Source organism: Polypterus senegalus, chromosome 8 (assembly GCF_016835505.1).
Source record: "Polypterus senegalus isolate Bchr_013 chromosome 8, ASM1683550v1, whole genome shotgun sequence".
NCBI lineage: Eukaryota > Metazoa > Chordata > Cladistia > Polypteriformes > Polypteridae > Polypterus > Polypterus senegalus.
The window spans coordinates 168,110,748-168,129,876 of NC_053161.1; the positions used below are offsets into that span (position 1 = coordinate 168,110,748).

General features: G+C 39.1%; 2 protein-coding genes across 2 annotated transcripts in view; one reads left to right on the plus strand and one right to left on the minus strand.

The window, feature by feature from the left end:
• Positions 1–824: 824 nt before the first annotated feature.
• On the minus strand, positions 825–16,656 carry LOC120534477 (gastrula zinc finger protein XlCGF57.1-like). The gene is made up of 3 exons (XM_039762070.1): positions 16,530–16,656; positions 3,833–4,302; positions 825–2,963 (listed from the first exon to the last, which is right to left on the minus strand). Exons 2-3 carry the CDS (start codon positions 4,263–4,265, stop codon positions 1,870–1,872), a joined length of 1,527 nt encoding a protein of 508 aa, XP_039618004.1. The 5' UTR covers positions 4,266–4,302; positions 16,530–16,656; the 3' UTR covers positions 825–1,869.
• A 34-nt stretch (positions 16,657–16,690) lies between these two features.
• Positions 16,691–19,129, plus strand: part of LOC120534478 (zinc finger protein 184-like) — a 38,146-nt gene continuing 35,707 nt past the window's right edge. Inside the window, exon 1 of the mRNA XM_039762071.1 lies at positions 16,691–16,824. The gene's annotated coding sequence lies outside the window, so the exon portion shown is untranslated. The remainder of the gene's footprint in view (positions 16,825–19,129) is intronic.

Genomic DNA, 19,129 nt, shown 5'->3' on the forward strand with positions numbered 1-19,129 from the left:
TGGATACCCTTTATTACTTGAATATGACTGGGGGAAGGTAGTAGAGAGTTGCATTTCGGGGTCCCGTGCCATGTCAGGAGTGGTCTACTTGAACATGAAACTCTAAAGTGCGCCTAAAATGTTACAAAACTTCAAGTCTTTAAAGTTCACATAATGCTGATTCAAACTGGATCTTGGGGTCACCAATAAAACTCTAGGCCTTTTTAACTGGCTATTATTTTAATACATTTATTAATTATACATTTACACCTACTATTTGGTTTAAATTACAGTTGTCGCACATCTTATCCATTGACAAGAAAAGGCTGCAGATCTCTTAATTTGACTCCAATTTTTATTATCACTATTTAAGGATTACTTTTGCTGTACTGCATGAATTGATTATAAGTCACTGTAACATCTGAGTTAGCAGCAGCTTACTATCATTTGCAAAGCATTAAGTTATAAACATTTAGAAAGTGTATCTGTAACCTCAGAGGCTAAGAGCTATTTATCAATAATACGTTTTATAGTGAAACCTCAGAGGCCAAGCAGCTTTCTTAGCGTGTCTTAAATGAATAATACTTCACATGCAAACCCAGAGCCTAAGTGCCATCCATTCCTTACTGTGTGTTTGAGAATAAAATCTCAGAGACTAGGCAACTTAACCTAATGTGTGTTACAACACCAAAATATTTAAAGGATACTCACCAATTATGAATATTCAAACTGTGAGCGGCAGGCAAGTGCCTAAAGTAAAAAAAAAAGGGTTGTACATTTTCAAGTGTTAATACTTGATAGTAGACGAAAAAAGAAATCAGGCGTGGTCTGCAGAAATAAACATTTATTAAAAAAATCATTCATCTATGCATCTCATTGCTTCTCTCCTGAGCCATTCATGTGTCAGGTTTGGGTCCATAAGATCTGTCCACAAGAGATCTGTGTATTTCCCATTGCTTTTGTGGTTTCTCCAGTTGTTGTTGTTGGTTTTTTCCTTCTACTGGTGTACCTTCTTATCTTGTTTTTGGTTTGATTATCAGGCATTCCCTTAGATTTGTGGATTGTGTAGCCAAGGTACATGGTGGAGGTTGCTTTTGGCTTTACAGTTTAGGCTATAATATTTTACAAAAGTGGAAATCCCGCGAGCCGAGAAGGAATGCTTACAGTCCTATGATTGCAGATCTGCATGTGTAATTTACTTCTACTTGTTGGATTCCTCTTTCTGCCCTAGTAATGTAAAGCTTTGGCATGCATTGGTTTTGTCAGTTGGTTGATATGAAGCAACTTTGTTTTTGCATCCTGACTGTTGAGGTCTTTCTGGGGCCAGACTATATTCCCAAAGCTGGATGAGATGACATGTTTTACTAACTGATTATCTACTTGTATTTTGTTCCTTCTCAAGGAACCTCTAAGGATAATTTTTACCATCCTTGCATATTCACTGCTGATCTCCAGTCTCTGGTCTTTATGGTTTATGTCTGCGCCAATATCAAGTATTTCTTAAGTATCTTCTTGGTCAAGTTCTCTTAATGGATAATCTTCAACAAGGTTGACTTTAACTTTCCATTAATGAATGCTACTTTGGTAAATTTTCTAATCCAAACACTTCTCTCTTGTGTGAAATCTTTTGTGGTAATTAAGATGGTTTCCAAATGAAAACTATGCCATAATCAGAATAGGAACATGGCTTCTCTTCTGTGTGAATTATTTTGTGAGGTGAAAGGTGTTTTCTTTATTAAAACTGTTTGCCATGTTCCAAACAGCAGTATGGCTTCCTCCTGAGTGAGTTGTAATGTGCCTCCGAAGAGTATTACTGTATGAGAACGGTTATGGCTTCTCCCCTGTGTGAATTCTTTGTTGGCTATAAAGATGACATCTCGGTGAGAACGTTTAACCACATTCAGAGCAGCAACATGGCTTCTGTCCGGTGTGAGTTTTAATGTGAATCTGAAGAGTACTACTGCAAGAGAATTGTTTTCCACATTCAGGGCAGCAATATGGCTTTTCCCCTTTGTGAATTCTTTGGTGGATCTGAAGAGTATGTCTTTTTGAAAAGTGTTTACCACATTCAGAAGAGCAATATGGTTTTGCCTCTGTGTGAATTCTTTGGTGGCTCTGAAGATGGCCTTTTTGTGAAAAGTGTTTGCCACATTCCAAACAGCAATATGGCTTCTCTCCTGTGTGAGTTTTAACGTGTATCTGAAGAGAACAAAGCCGAGAGAATTGTTTTCCACATTCAGGGCAGCAATACGGCTTCTCCCCTGTGTGAATTCTTTTGTGAATCAAAAGGTTGTTTCTTCGTGAAAACTGTTTGCCACATTCAGAACAGCCATATGGCTTCTCTCCTGAGTGAGCTTTAATGTGTATCAGAAGGGTACTACTGTGCGAGAATTGTTTACCACATTCAGAACAGTAATATGGCTTCTCCCCTGTGTGAGTTCTTTGGTGGCTGTGAAGGTGGCATCTTTGTGAAAACCTTTTGCCACAATCAGAACAACAATATGGCTTCTCCCCTGTGTGAGTTTTAATGTGCTTCTGAAGATTACTACAGTGAGAGAATCGTTTCCCACATTCAGGGCAGCAATATGGTTTCTCCCCTGTGTGAATTCTTTGGTGACTCTGAAGATGGCATCTTTGTGAAAACTTTTTGCCACATTCAGAACAGGAATACAGCTTCACTTCTTTGTGAGATTTAATGTGTTTCTGAAGAGAACTACAGTGAGAGAATCGTTTTCCACATTCAGGGCAGCAATACGGCTTCTCCCCTGTGTGAATTCTTTTATGATCAAAAAGGTTGTTTCTTCGTGAAAATTGTTTGCCACATTCAGAACAGCAATATGGCTTCACTCCCGAGTTAGTTGTAATGTGAGTCAGAAGAGAATTACTGTGTGGGCTCTCCCCAGTGTGAATTCTTTGGTGGCTCTGAAGATTACTTATGCCAGAAAATTGTTTCCCACATTCAGAACAGCTTTGACGTTCGATTCCTGTATAAAGTTTAAAAGAAAAAAATAAAAGCTTAGGTTTTAATCCACTACTCTAATATTGGCATTACAACATTAATTGTTGGTTGAACTTATGAACAAACTTTGATAAGCATAAGCAATCATAAGACTTAAGTAGCATGTGGAAAGAAACTCAAAATCTTAATTTTTTCATTGGTGTTACAACTACTCACCACAGGAGCACGATCACAGAAGGCAAGAAGTAAAATTAGTAAAATGGAGTATATGTGACAGGCACAATCAACAAGATTACTTGTCACAGGTTTTAACTAAATTACTGAATAGCATCATCACGTCACCATATTCTTAAAATACTATTTAAAAATTACATATATTTTTAATTCAAAAATTATTACAGTGGAAAGATTATTGTTTAAAATAGTTTGTCATGCCAAACATGTGAATTGTACTTGTATTAATCAGATTGTGTCTTGATATTTCAAAGTCACAAAGCCACTTGACCTTTTTTATTTGAAAAAGGGGAAGAGGATAACAAAGGAAAACATTTCCATATTTAAATGTGACATGCTGGAGCTATACACAGAGAATAGAGTAAAACACACAGGTCACTGAAAAAACGCAGGGCACCATATGTCACTTGACTGATCAGATGAAAGAGCAAACAGGACAGTTGCGGCCAAAACGCAGCATATATTTCTGGCTGCATACCACCTGCAAATAGATGAATCTTTTTCAGCTAAAACAGGGGCCTTGGGAAGGACAGTGAAATGGCCTTGTTTTATAGAGTTTGAAAATCTGTCCAAGTTTCTTTTTACAAAAGCAGAAGACGGCACTTTGATGCTCATAACCCTGACTCTAAAAAAGTACACCAAAATGTATTTTGTACTTACTTGTTTTGGATCTAGATGACTTTTCAGGTGGTGGCTGATGTTCCTGAGTTCTAGGAGATGACATTTCTTCGGTCCGCTTTGTGTCAGATTGTAACGATTCATATTTTACATTGTTAGAAGATTTCGCAGAGAAAGAGTGTCTGCTATGTGCAGAGACTAACCCGGTCCCTGCTTCATCTTGATGTCCATAATAAAGGTCACCTTCCTTGACACTCTCCATACTTTTGTAGTTGTGTATCTCAGTGCTGACAGACTTCTCTTCAGCCTCTTCTTTAATAGTCACTGACCCCAGTTCACATTCCTCTTCCTTAATGCCCAGACTCTCCTGTTTAGAGTGGACACTCTCCCATTCGCAGTCCTCCTCCTTAACATTTGTGGTCCTTTCCTCCATTAAATTCATGTCAGCCTCACACATCTCCTCTTTCACATCCATGGAAATGTTACAGTAAATGGCAGATTCTTCAATCTCTCTGGGAATAAAACATGATTCATTTAAATTAAAACCGCATCATTCAGATCCAAAGACATTTGACTTTTATAACATCCTCTTAGTTAAAGCGGATGTCAAGTCAGACAATTCATAGCAAGTTAACAGTAACCCATTACTCTCCATATCAGATTAGGTGTAAAACGAGTTTGGGAATGAAAGGAGGGTGCAACAGGCTAGAAGAAGGAGATCATCTTGCACAGTTTTGTGTTAACAGTAATCACTAATTTGATTAAACATTCAGTGCTGTTGGGGTTCCAGAATATTATCAGTTAAATGTTAAGGAAGGTTTATACAAGTTAGGCCTCCAGATTAAGTTACGAAATAAGGTTATATGAAGGAGGAACTTAAAATCACTGGATAAGTCGTCTAATGTGACATCACCTTGAGCTTGCAAAATCCCAAACCATTATTTAAGTCATAACCTTAATTTATATAATCTTAGTGAGACGGACGCAATTGCCAGGGTGTTTGTGTGAAGCTGGTCGTCTAATGTGACTGACTTTAATTAGCTTGTGACTCACCAAGATAAAATTAAACAGGTTTGCTTTTGTCTTTAGTCTTACGGGCAGACTGTATGTGCAGGAGAGCTGACAGCCAATGAATGTTCCCCTGAACTAGAAGGCTGAAAATTAAAGAGGAATAAGAAACCTGCAGGTTTTGAAAGTAACAAAAATAAGAGATGCTCCTCTTTCTGATGTCTCAATGTTTCAGATACCATAACAAAAGGGGATCAACAAAGGGAGAAGATTGATGATGAACAGGCACAGCTGTTGACCCTTTGTACACCATGGGCTTCATCAGGCAGCACGCTACTGTTGAATGGTCAGCACACCATGACTATATGTGACATAGGCGGAGGTTTTCAATTGTTTAACATATCATGGTCAGGTGAAGGGATCACGGACGGACAGACAGACACTTTATTAATCCCAAGGAGAAATTTACATAATCCAGCAGCAGTATACCGATACAAAAAACAATATTAAAGAGTAATAAAAATGCATGTAAAAACAGACAATAACTTTAAATAATGTTAGCGTTTACCCCTGGGGTGGAATTGAAGAGTCCCATAGTGTGGGGGAGGAACGATCTGCTCAGTCTGTCATCGGCTTTAAGCTGATGTGTCATTGATTATGGTTACCTTTGATATCTGATGGTAGGACAGACAAAGACCACTGCCTGGTAACTGACTAAAACCAATCAGTAAATTGCTGTTCAGTCACCTTTTTACACATTGAGCCAATCATAATGTTGGATTGTATTAACATATTTTATAAAGCCTCTTGTTCCCAATTTAAAGTGTTTGACTCTGGTGAACTGTGAATTTTCTATTTGCCAAAGTGAACAGCTAATTGACCCAACTTGAGCCATTTTGACCTCCTTTATTATGTCACCATTACAGGGACGAAAACTAAAAAAGTCTGGTAAAGAAGGCCACCTAAAGTTGCTTACTGTAGTAGTTTAACTCAAATCACAGCAACTGAATTTCTATGGCAACTTTGTGGAAACAAAGAACACCTGTCCTTCATTGTCTTAATAGAAGCTGCTCCGCCGATTTTCTCAAACTGCTTATCCAAGGCAGGGCAGCTGGAACCTCTCCCAGCAATCATTGAGTGCACGGCAGGAACACCACCTGGACAGGGCGCTGGTCAATCACAGGGTGTACACCTGCATATCCTAGGACCCATCTAGCATTGCCAATTCAGATAATTTGCATTTCTTTGAAAAGGAGGAAACACACGGACATGGAGCACACACAAACTCCACACAGGGTCCAGAAAACATTTGAAAATTAATTTTCTGATAGGGGACGTCAACATCCTGCGATTTTCAATAACAACAACAAAATGAATGTGTTCTGCACAAATTTAAAGTCCCCCCTGTCACAAGCCGTCTACTAAAGCAGATGGCCTGCTAGTAGTTTGGGACCGAACAGGACTGAGGGAGTAACAAGAGAGGCAGATGTTCAAAACAGAAGGTAATTTATTTATACCACGATGGAATAAAAAAAAAGTTGTTGAACGAAAAAAGAACAAAAAAAAAAAAAATGAACAAAAATGTATAAATAATCCAGTGATAAGACACAATCAAATTATAAAGAAAAAAAAAACAAAAAATAGAAATTGGGAATCACCAAGGCTCTTACCCTAATATAATCAATTCTCGTTCATGAAAAGTCAAGGGCAGCCTTAAAATAATACCAAAAACTAGACTCTGTTTCAGTCCAGGTCACCAGTACAACTCCTCCAAAAAAAAAATCTCAGGAGTCGTTTTTTGGTAAACTTGGTCCTCAGGAGCTTAACCCACTCCTTTACAGCAACCAACAGCTCTTTATAGAAGTGAGATGGGAACATGCCACTAGGCACCTCTTAGGCTGGCGTCCCTCGCGCTACCTACTTTTGCTCCCTTTTCTTTTTTTTCCTCCTTCTTGCAGCCACAACAGTATTTAAAGCCTTTTCCATTGCCAGGATCAGCTTACCTAATCATAGGAAGGAACCATTTAAGTCCTGGTTGATCTCTCAACTCACCAAAACACTTTGGGGAAATCGTTTTGGACACTGCTAGTGCTCGCAAGAATTTTCCCATTAAGAAACGTCCCCAGTTTAGCTGGTCATCTGTTGGCTCGATTTCTGTTTGGCTGCATTTTCATGAGGAAACAAATCAATTCAGAGGACTGAATCCTTCTAACAGGGGTATTAAAATGTGAATTAGCAGTGAAAACAGGTCACTGATTATGAAAAGGTTTAGAATGAAAACCTGTAGCCGCTGCGGCCATCCAGGCCTGGAGTTCGACACCTGTGCTCCATAGGGTTCTCCAGACTAACTTGAGTTTCCTAGCATCCTGGCTCCCGCTACCTTATATGGCAGGCCAACTACCTTCTAGTCACTCCTGCTCCTCCAAAGTGCTCAGCAGGGCGACCACTTTGTGCTGTACCCTGGGTGTTGGCCAAACACCCCGCTAGGGTTCACTTCCAGGCTGCCTTCTCTGATCAGCGAGCCTGCCCTCTCGCTCACTCTCTCTTTCACGCATGCACAGACTCCTTCACTTCCAGCGTCGTCTTCTTTCACCTCCTCTAACCTGCGTTCTTTCGATCACCATTCCCCCCCGCAATCACACTTCTCCTATTTATTATGGGGACGTGGCGATTAGCAGCTCTCAGCATCAGAGATACAGAGGATTCCCCACCTGTGCACTTAAACAAGGAAATGCCTGCAGAACTTTGCATCCAGGAGACGCTCCGGCCACACTGCAAAGATTATTTATTTAAAAACTGGCCCTTTCATCTGAGCCGTGGACCCACTATAACACAAAAAGTATCTGAAAAAACATTGTGACAAACAACTACTTCCCCTAAAGCAAAGAGAAATTTTACAAACCAGAAGAAAAAAAAAAACTTTCTGATTTTGCTAAAACATTAAAGAAACCTCACAGTGTGGCTTTATAAAGGAGTATTGCCATTGGTGTAAGGAGCCCCAGTAGCATTTTTTAAACACACGTCTGCTGAATATTTTGTTGGCTCAAAGTCTTCAATTTCAGTGTGTCAGGAGAGGATGTGCAGTATTCTATATAATGGCACTCAGTTTTGATTGAATTCTCTCCTTTTCTACAAACTCCAGCAGGTCCAGGGGGCATCCCATAAATGAGTCTGCCTTCTTATGCAGTTGGTAGATTTGATGGGCCTCTCTTGTAGTGCTGTTACTAGTCCAGCACAACACAGGAAAGAAAATTGTACTGGTCATAACAGAGTTGTGGAACATATTAAGTGGATCTAAAACATCTACACATCCCTGCAAAAATCGCAGATTTTGTGTAATAAACAATAAAACCCAGATAAATCCTGTCAACTTATTCCACATTTATTGCAATCTATACAAAGAAGGTGAAAACAAAATTTAGAAACTAGTGAAAAAAGGGAGGGAAAAAAAAAAAGCATAAAAAAAGCTGGTTGCAGGAGTGTGCAGACCTTTTAATAATCCAGAATGTGGTTGTGTTCAGAATCAACCAATCCCAATATGTCTCATCTCAAATAGTGGTTAGTATACACCGGACATCGATTAAAGGGGCTGTGATTGAGCTCAGGTAATGTTTGGTATTCTAAAACAAAAATCACACCACTTGTAAACAATGAGAACACGATGTGCCACGTTATGAACAGCGGAGCTCCAGCTTTCTGGTGCTCCTCATCCTCTGGAGTGCTGGGCAATAAAACGGGCTCTGCGGAGAAGGATATTACCAGATGTGAATACGCAAGAATGGGTTTTCATTTTGGATAAAATTCTGGCTACCAACTGCCAACAGTTATAAAAACATTTCCAGTCAGAGAGAATATGAATAGTGTGGGATAGCTGGAGCAAGTATGGCACATAAAGGCCAATGTATGGTGTGACAATCATCAAGTCTTTATTTTGGATAGCCTTGTCAACAGCAGTGCAGAAAAGACTGACATTATCTCTTTTTAATATGGCTGGGGCACAGGTCATGCTTTAAAAAGCGGCTGCCAGACACTCATATTGCCTGCTAAAAAGTTTCAGTTTCCATGGCTGGGTCCCTCGCCAGAATGCAGCCTTCGTGCCTTATCTGATAAGACAATCAATACCAAACCAAGTAACATCCATGAATGTCTCTCAGGAGGTAGAAGCTGGACACTCAAGTTCAAACAAAGGACCATAAATCAAAGGATGAGTGACACTGATGAACAAAACTTTGCACCAGTAGTCAGTCAAGAGGATGGACTTCTCTCCACCCAAGAAACCAATGGCAAGCCCGCTATTCCTTTCCTTAAAAACCCTTGTCAGACCCTGATCATCTCAACTCATTAACCTTAGAGATTTCTAATAACTTTGGCTATCCATACCCAGAACCCACCGCTCTGAGGGTGTGACTGTAACAGTGGTTGCAGCTTCTGCTTTACTCCGAGGGGCAACTGTGCTTTACTAAAAGGATGGAAGACTTGTCTGCACTGGAGTTATCAATTCCCATTGTATACAGTAGACGCCATTAAAATTTGCTTTACAGAAATTACAAAACAGGAAGAATTGAACTGATCAGTACTATAGAATCAATGCAGCAAATAAAGAAAATGTAATGGTGTCTACCTCATGAAGTTAAACTGTCAGAATTAAAGGGGTTTCACAAATCAAATACAGTAGAGGTGCGGGGCATTTTGAATAATTTTGGGTTTACACACCTTTAAGTGAATATGGTAATTGCAGGGCTGCTCACCTGCCACTACTGTAGTGCAGCCTGAAGTACCACGCGAGTCATCAGATATAATTTAGCAAAATGACGACAGCCTGAATTTAACTAAGCTGCTCAACACAAATGTTAAATGTGTGGGGGCCCTGTTTCACCGGACAGTCTGACTACAATGAAAGGTCTTTATTATTATAATAATAATAATAATAATAATAATAATAAACAACTGCATATGTCTGGACAGTTTAACCCTTAATTTGAAGGGAACTAAAATTTACACTCACAGTGGACACATGTACTAAAATATCCAGTAAACCAGCAATGTTGTGAATTTCAATTATTGTAATCATCTCCTACCCTGCTAATTTAATGCCTTCCTAATATGATCCGATTCTGTCCACAGTCAAAACATTATTTTTGCCCTCACAGTTTGAAGACTCAGCGAGAGTCATGTATGACAGGAGCATTAGGCATCAGCAGAGGGTTAGCAAAATAAACTGTCTGAACAAAGGGGCTTGATGGCGGATGACAACAGCTAAATGGCACACGTCTTAATGAACATTTACAGGCTTCACATTCAAATCTCTAAAACAAAACTTTTCTGTTTGCAACAACTGGAAACAACAAGTTTCAGGTTTCTCAGCTTCATCTCGCGGAAGTAAATTTTCCACACAAATAAACATTATCAGAAATAGCTTAACAATTATGAGGCCTTATGTGCCTCAGCCTTCCTCAGAGCTTCATTGTCTGGAGATTTGTGCTCCAGATGGGACCAGTTTGCATTGGGTAACCATCAGGGGAGGGACTAGACAAAAAACAGCCTATTCATGACCCTCATAAATATTCTGATTGAATGAAAGAAGAGGGATGCCAGTCCTGACCACGGTGTTCATCCAAGAGTGGTACACAGAGGTGACCTGCACAGCCAGATCAGGCTCTAATTGATAAAGCTATATGCAAATGTCACCAAATATGAATTAGCTTTGACCTCACCACCATGGTCCAGTACAAAACATGTTATTGGGATATGAGAAGAAAACCAGAGGACCTGTACAAGGCACAAGTCAGCTATAGGCCATCTTACAGTACATTCACATTCAAGTCCACAACTTCATCGAGCAAAGTTTGATTTGGAACTCCATATGCATCTTTAGAGAAGTGGAGCAAATGAGGATAAAAGAGCATACACACTTAATAAACAGATTCAAATTCAGTCTGCTAGAACTATGAGGCAGTAACACACGTCTCAATTAACTTCTCTACTTCACACTAACAGGGGTTACAGGTTTGCAGGGGCGGATCTAGAAAATTATTCATGGGGTGGCAAGGGGGTGGCATTAAAATTATGAGGGGTGGCAACACTGAAGCAAGCATCCTTGCATGGTTTTTGTGGATTCAAGGAATGCTATTCTTTATTCGGTGTATACACTAGGGTGCACATTTTTACATTGTTCTATAAAAATGAAATAAAGGCTGATTTGTGATTGACTTGAATCTGATATCTGGATTGGAAAGTCAGATAAATTAAATGAGATGGTACGGTATATTTAACTTCTCTTTATTGTGTTTTACGCAAACCTATGCATTTTACGCAAAGTCTATGCCAAGTTTAATTTACTAAGCATGACAAACAATGCAGACTGCACATTGATACAAAATCTCAATGGATCGTTAAGTCAAAAACACATAATAAATATACAGAAACCACATTTAAATCACCAACATTTGTCTTCAAAATGAATAAAATAAATCACAGTATTCAGTGCAACAAGAGCAACAAAATGACATTTTAAAGTATTCAAATATCTTGGATGAGACATAAAAACAAATGCAATATTTTTAGTGCAAGTAAAGCAACAAAAGTCCCTTTAAATCCAAGTATCTCTTCTTTTTTTAACAAAACCAACAAATTTGGATGGACCGAAAACTAAATTACAAATTTTGGTGTAACAAGGTTATGACCAGCAGTCAATTAAACCATCCAACCAACAGCTTTGGTGCATATGTGTACAGTTGCAGACATATTTACTAGTCACATCTAAAGAATGCAAGTAACTGAACCTACTGTAACTGAATGCGACGATTGCCATGTTGTTTAGCAAATCTTTTAACAAAGTCATCTAAATTCAAGGCCTTGGTGCGTTTTGATTCAATGCTGAGAATAGCCAAACTCGACAATCTACTCTCTGCCATTGTAGACCTTAGGTAATTTTTGATTATCTTCAGAGCTGAAAAACTCCTTTCACATGTTGCGCTGCTAACTGGTAACACTACAGCTATTTTGCACAACCTGAACAGCTCAAAGAAAACAAGCTTATATGGTTCCAGATAATGAGCAAACTCCATCAGAGTAGTAGGACTTTCTTTTCCATTCATCTTAAGTCTATCTAGGACTCTCCCTACCTGGTGAAGCTCATGTTTAATATCTTCAACACTTGACTCATAAGCATTAGCCAAAGAGACAATCTCTTCATCCCTTAAAAAACTACAGCTTGACGGATTTAAAGCCTGAATGCCTTTCATGATGTTGCAATCGGTATCTGAAAAACGTCTTTCCATTTCCCCAATCATGGTGTCCAAGACTGGGTAGAACACTTTGACTCGAAAAGTCTCCTTGCTGTCTGGTTCTACATGCTTTCCAAGTGTGGAAGTAACGATGGAATCTTGAAATTTTGTAGCCATCTGTTGAAATGTGACTCTTTTCACACGTATTAAGTATTTCTGACCATAGGTCTTCAAAAAAAGCCTCACTGCGATAATTTGTCAGTGTTTCTTTTAGTGCGTCAATGAGTTCAACAGCCTTAGAGTGGTCAACAGATTTAGATTGGAGCATCTCAGACAAAATATTAGAGTCACTCAACACCTTTCGAAAGAGCACAAGACATCCAACAAAACTGACATCAATTTGGGCCAATATGCCTTTTGCTTCAACGGCTCTTTGAGGATTGTTCTCATCCGAGAGCTCTTCAAGCACTTGCAAAATAGCAGGCAACCTATCCATGACATTGCGACATGCTACATGTCTGCAAGCCCAGCGTGTATCACTAAGTCGCTGGAGCTCCCTTGATACACCATCATACATGTTCCGCTGTACTTCAAGCCATTTTTGATGGACATAAGATCCAGACAAGAACACATAAAGTCTTTCCAACAAAGAAAAGAAATTCCCAGCGTCTGGCACATTTTTGACGGCATCTACTATGACCAGGTTGAGACTGTGTGCACTGCAATGCACATAAAATGCATGCTTGGCCACTGCTTTTATTCTCGCTTGGACACCTGAATGGGCCCCACTCATTACAGCAGCTCCATCGCACCCCTGACCTACAAGATTTTTCTTGTACTCCAAACCATACTTTTCCAAACAGCCAATTATTTTCTCAGTTAACCCAGCAGCATCAAGCTTTTCTGCCTCTTGAAATTCTAGAAAGCTTTCGTAAATCAGACCATTGTAATAGTATCTCAGAACAATTGACATTTGCTCTTTTTTCTGAACATCTTTAGTCTCATCTACGATCACAGAAAACTGTACACTCTCTTTAACTTCTTTCATGATTTCCTCTTTCACCATTTCTGCCAGACAAGACAGTATTTCATTCTGGATGGTTTTACTTGTATACTTAGCATTTTTAGCTTGCTGTTCAAGTCTCTTTTTAACAATGGGATCATGTTTGCCCAACAAATCTAGCATGGCCAGAAAAACACATCGTCTGTCTGAGTCTGGAGACTCTCTGTGACCCCGCTGGGCTAGATTTTCAGAAGCAGTTAGGACAAGAATTTCGGCCAATGTTTTGATGTATTTTCGATTCTCTGTTACCTTTTTCTGGTAATGTTCATCCATGACACCCAACAGCAAGTATTTTTGTCCTGCATTTTTTGTTCTCTGCCCATGCTACCATTGCGTTTACATGGTTCTCAGATTTGGCATGAGAAGAAAACCCACTATCTTTAAACGTAGCCTTCTTCCAATTACTGTACCCTCAAAGGAGGTAAAAACACTCTTTGGAGCATCAGGAAGAGAAAATGTCTACATGCAAAACAGTAGCAGGCATCTCTAGACTGTGAGTATTCAGGCCATGGATGTGTTTGGTACCAATCAGCACGGAAGCTCCTCCGGACTCTGCCTGGAAAAGTCTTCTTTGGGAAGGTATGTAGTTTTGGCTGGGTCGGGCCTTCTGACCTAAATTTTGATATACCTAGTAAAGTAAAATAAAAATCACTTATATTTAAATGTTACAGTATGAAACATTTAACACCTAATCATTCATGTACAGCTACTACTGCAGCAACCTTTGTCTAAAGGTTTTTTTAGGCATATATCTCAACAATATCTAATAAAGAACACTGACTGTAACCACGATAAGCAAGGTTAAACATACATTGAGCTATGGTTCTTTAAATGATTATAGGTTAAATAAATCAAATAGGTTGTGCTTATTTTTTATTTATGTAAAGAAATATTTGAAAAGCACAATGAACAACATACCATGGACACCTGACAAACAGGGTGCTAGCGTTTCAAGCTCTCTCTCCTCTCTTTCAATGTCTGAGCTCTCTTCCTCTCTTAACCCTCTTTCTTCCACCTCTTCACTCACTTCATGCTGGATATCTTCTGCTTCTTCACTTCTTTCTAGCTCTTTGTCATCCATTTCTATATTTCTTTCATCCAACACTCCATCACCTCCTCTGTCTTCCACAACTTCTTTTGTACCCTTTTCTATCTTATCTTCCCCTTCCACTCCCACAGTATCTGATTCTGATTTTCCTTTTCTTTTGGTTTAAAAAAACTCTGGATGTCAGCCTTTCTTTTCATAGTATCCTGGGAGATGCAACAAGTATGAAGTTTAGACTTTATAGCTTTCTAAACATACACTACACTGAACAATTTCACCTCCCTAATGAATACATATGAAAACATTAAGCTATACAATAACTCAGTAAATTCATGTGCTCCTATGGAATATTTTGATTGCTGCACTAGCTAACAAGGTAATACAGGTTAACGTTAAATAGAACTGATTAGACATACTTGCTGTTTAGTTGTCATATAACTAGCAAGCATCTACCTCAGGCAACACTAAGACATGTTTAATTAAACATTCATTTGTTAAGTATGAAAGTAATTCAGTACCTGGTTTTGTTTCTCAACTCCAGCATATCGATGGACTGGACACGGTGTTGTTGTCACGTGACGCCACTTATCAAAGGTTCGGACTTGAAAATGCAAGCTACTGAACAACATACTTTTGAAAATAGTTTACAGTTATACTGTTAGTCATTGATATACGCGAAGATATCAAAATTAACTGCTTCGGTTTGTTAAAAATGCCGGAATTTGTCTGTGATGATCCCGCTGGTTGCACTAAATGTCTTTGATTCACTAAAACGAAGCAGTTCATAAGAGTCGTTTGTTCGGACTACGCTTTAATAGAAAGAAGATTTTGTTCTATTATTTACGGGTATATGCTATTTTTATGTCATCATAATAGAGCGTTGCTGCTGTAAATCGGTCGAGGAAACTCTTATTTTTAGAACACTGAGATTGCTGGGGTGGCAAATGGGGTGGCAAGGCTTTTTCTCAGGGTGGCAATTGCCACCCCGTGCCACCCCTGTAGATCCGCCCCCGCAGGTTTGGCTTTAGCACTGATATATAGAAGTCTCTCATATTTGATACAGGAATAAAAACATTTACAAGTCCACCAAGCAAAGCATGCAAATGTCTGCTGCCTGCATTGGTTTAAGCAGAATTGAAGCCATGTTTGTAAATACTGTTATGGCCTACCAAAGGCCTTGGGGTATACAAATAGGACGCACACAAGTGAGAGAGTGGAAGACAAAACACACACAGAAAAAAAAAAAATTAAACCGGCCACATAAAAGCAGACTCCATTTTCTGTCAAAAAGAAACCCTCACAAGATATGCAGACAGTTACACACAAAACAGAAGCAAGGCAGGAGGACAACACTAACTTAGCTACCTAGCTAAACAATGTCTGAAAGGTGAGCTTAGAACAGCTGCATTTCATTTAATCAAGCAAAAAGAAAAAAGGCAGAACAATCCAGGCCTAGCACTCCATACCCTGCACTGTTAAACTAAAATTAGATACTTTATTAATCCCAAGGGGAAATTCACAAAATCATTCTCTTTTCTCCTAACACTCACTAAAATCCAAACAAGCTTCTTTTTTTAAATACTTACACCACACCTACAAACCCCGATGCTTTAATAACAGTGGGCAATGCAATAGGTGAGTAATTAGGGCAGAACCGAATTAAGTCATCTGCACCGAATTAAGGAGAACAAGCTTAGTTTGCCAGATAGATCTAAAGTAGGTCGTACGAATACAGATACTGATGGTCAAATCTTTGCCAGCTATAAACACTCAGTTTATACTCCTACCGGCAAGTTACGCCACGTTACTACTGCAGTTTTCTCACACTATATTTTAGTATTCCTTCTCAGCTCGTATTCCCCAACATCATGGACTCCAGTTTGTCAGTTCGTGTTTCTGTTGTACGAATTAGACGCGTAAAGCCTGACTGTCTCCTCACTACAATCTTAATGGCCGAACAGTCACCACCAACAACTCTGCGATTGTCTTAATATTGGACGCTGCGGAGCGCCAAAGGAGAAATAAAGGCAGTTATCAAAGCGCCGTGCTTACGGAATGCTCGCCCCCTCGACTTCACCGATTTGAGAAGGAAACGACAGAATAAACGGGAAACAATAGTGATATGAAGCAAAAATGGGACTCGGCTACGTGAAACGAACCACAAATACCAATGAAGAGCAAAGACACGCAGGTGGCCAAGGGGGGATTCAATCGAGCAAAGTTCGGCGGTGGGCAAATAGAAACTAATGTGTCGCTCGCCTTTCATTCAAGTCGCGCGCGGTAATTCTGAAAGGAACGAACAAAAAACACACGTCCATAAAGTGCGCCCCCAAAACTTAAAAGACAAACTGTCTGCCTCTCGGCAATTGCTCTTTCGGAACTCGTTCACACTCTTACCTCACTCAACAACAGTATTTCTTCTGTGTAACACTTCTTAATACGAGGCAGACAAGAGAGTCTAGCAGCGAAGCTCCGCTTCAGCATCCGTCGCCCTGGATGACGTCAGCCGGAGGCAACCATACCAAGTGTGCATGCGCGACCTGGAATCGGCTGGCTGCAAGACTTAACTGTGTGATGTCAACAGCTGCGACTAGAATTGCAGGTGTGCGCTCTGTGTGTTTCTAAACTTGAACAATAAACTGGAGGCAGTTAACGAAACGGTTGGCTTTCGCACATCATCTAGAGGCAGAAGGTAAGCGATCCGAGTTCGAGTCCGACACTTTATGGATGAGACATTTTTGATTTGCTCAGTCAGAGTTACACGATATCTAATCGAGTTCATTTCGCCAGTCTGCGGCTCCCAGCCCTTCACACTGTCGACTCGCATTTCTCCTTCAAAGCGCTCGGACACATCGCTATTTATTCATATTCATTCCATGCCGTTTATCTCCCAGAGGCTCTAGATCAATTTTCTAAGGGGTATTAGACAGAAATCGCGCATTGATTTTTGTATGTCTTTTTTCATTTCAGACAGAAAAGCAGTACGAGCAACACAGTTCAGTCAAACTGCAGCCAATGTGTTTTAAAAATCATCCACTAAATGAAAAGAAAACCTCTCATCAGATAGGCATTTTTTCCCAGTTAAGATTTACAAGTAATATTCCTATTGAGTCACGAGAGGTGTACGTGTTTGGATTCTTTTTGTTAGGCAATATGAATACAGTATGTGTGCCAGCAATGATGTACAGGATACATTTTAAAATTATTTTTATTATTATTAAATGCTTTACACATTCCTTGAGCCAAATTAAGCCAAATATTCCAATGGGGATTAACATAGATCAGTCTATCTATGAGAATATCACTTAATGTTGATGCAGTGTGTCGGAATGGTTACGGAAATCAAACAGTTTTTAAAATGTAGTTTTAAATTAACAGAGGTTGAAAGCCCTTAACGAAACTAATTTATTTCCGTAACCATTTCTTTCCGTGGCATCACAGACTTGTTAATGTAGTTGAATTATTTAATCCGTCTGTGTTTTAAAACTACATAAATTGTTATCCTTGTGGGAAAGCCTAATTTTATAAGTATAGCATTTATTTAATATTATAACTAATTGTATAGTACAGGGGTGGCCAACTTCGATCCTAGAGAGCCACCGCTTTACCCGGCTTCAGGTTTTTGTTCTAACTGTATTCTTAATGAGTGATTTAGTTTTTGCTACTAAAAACTTAATTGAATTTATTTGCTATTTACAACTCAAACTCTTTAAATCAGGGCTGGGCAATGTTGGCCCTTTAGGGCCACAGTGGCTTCGGGTTTTTGTTCTGACCCAATTGCTTTATGAGAAATCATCCAATGCTGATGAAGCACTTACTGATCAAGTGACATTTTCTGCTTCATTATAGTGATCACGCTCGTTAAGATTCTTAACCCTTAATTGCTTATTTTAGTGTTAAACAGCTGAATTCATTGTTTTAACTTCTCCTTTATTAGCAATAAGATGGACGTGACAACGGAACCAGCAGTTCTACATTTACCTTGTCTCAATTTCTAGCCATGTGCATTCATCATTTACTATTTGGTTTTTTAAAAAAAAAAAAATTGGGGTAGAATTTTATATTGTCTTTATTATTGAACAGAGATTTCCAAATTTTTAACAAAACTTCTCAAAACCTCTAGTCAGCTTTAATCAGGAACATGGTAAATTTGCAGGGTCAAAACAACAGAAACTGTATCCCACCAACTTTACAAAAATGAAGTGAGGTACAGAATTTCATTCACTGGAAGGATTTTTAAGAAAAAAATGATCTAGCTAATTTTAGTTTCTTGGTAGAGAGTGGCAAATGAAGGACAATAATTGTTGTGAGATTCTGTCTTAAGCACAACCTTTAACTTTGGAAGCATCTCTCTCTATTTTTATATATATATATATTTAGGATTTAGATTAGGATTTTTTTCCCTATAATTTGCTTGAACATTCCAGTTGATTTTGCGACCTCTTTCATCATGCTAAGTATTATAGCTTGCTTGCAGTACTGTTTTATTTGCATGAATCCGAGAGGGATGGGGCCCTCCTCATACACTCACTCGTCAGCCTTAGGGTGTATCTTATATCCGCTTAGCAAGCGAATAAGAGAACTACTTCATGGATTTAGAGCTGGGTTTTTTTCTAGAATTTGTTTGAACATTCCAGTTGATTTTGCGACTTCTCTCATTACGCTAAGAATTGTAGTTCGCTTGCAGGAATGACATAGTTGCACTAATCTGAGACAGAGGCTGCGGGCCGAGGGGAGGGTGAAGTGTGACATCAGGAGTAGAGAGTCAGTCTACCTTTGCGTTTTGGAGCATAACTTGCCTCCGCTTAGCTACAATACTTTTTTGTTTATTGATTTTTAAAGTTTGTCCTGTTTCACTACTACACAGCCAGACACGCTGGAAACGGCTAGTTGTTTATTAAATTAAAAACAATAAAAAAATCTTTTGATCACATTTGCATATCCTTTTAACCTCATCAAATGGTCTCCTTCCATTGTCGTTGACATTACTGAACATT

Coding starts and splice junctions, on each gene's coding strand:
- LOC120534477 (XM_039762070.1), bottom strand. CDS start 4,265: ATGGATGTGAAAGAGGAGATGTGTGAGGCTGACATGAATTTAATGGAG. Junction 2,964..3,832: donor GTCATCTAGATCCAAAACAA/GTAAGTACAAAA, acceptor AACTTTATACAG/GAATCGAACGTCAAAGCTGT.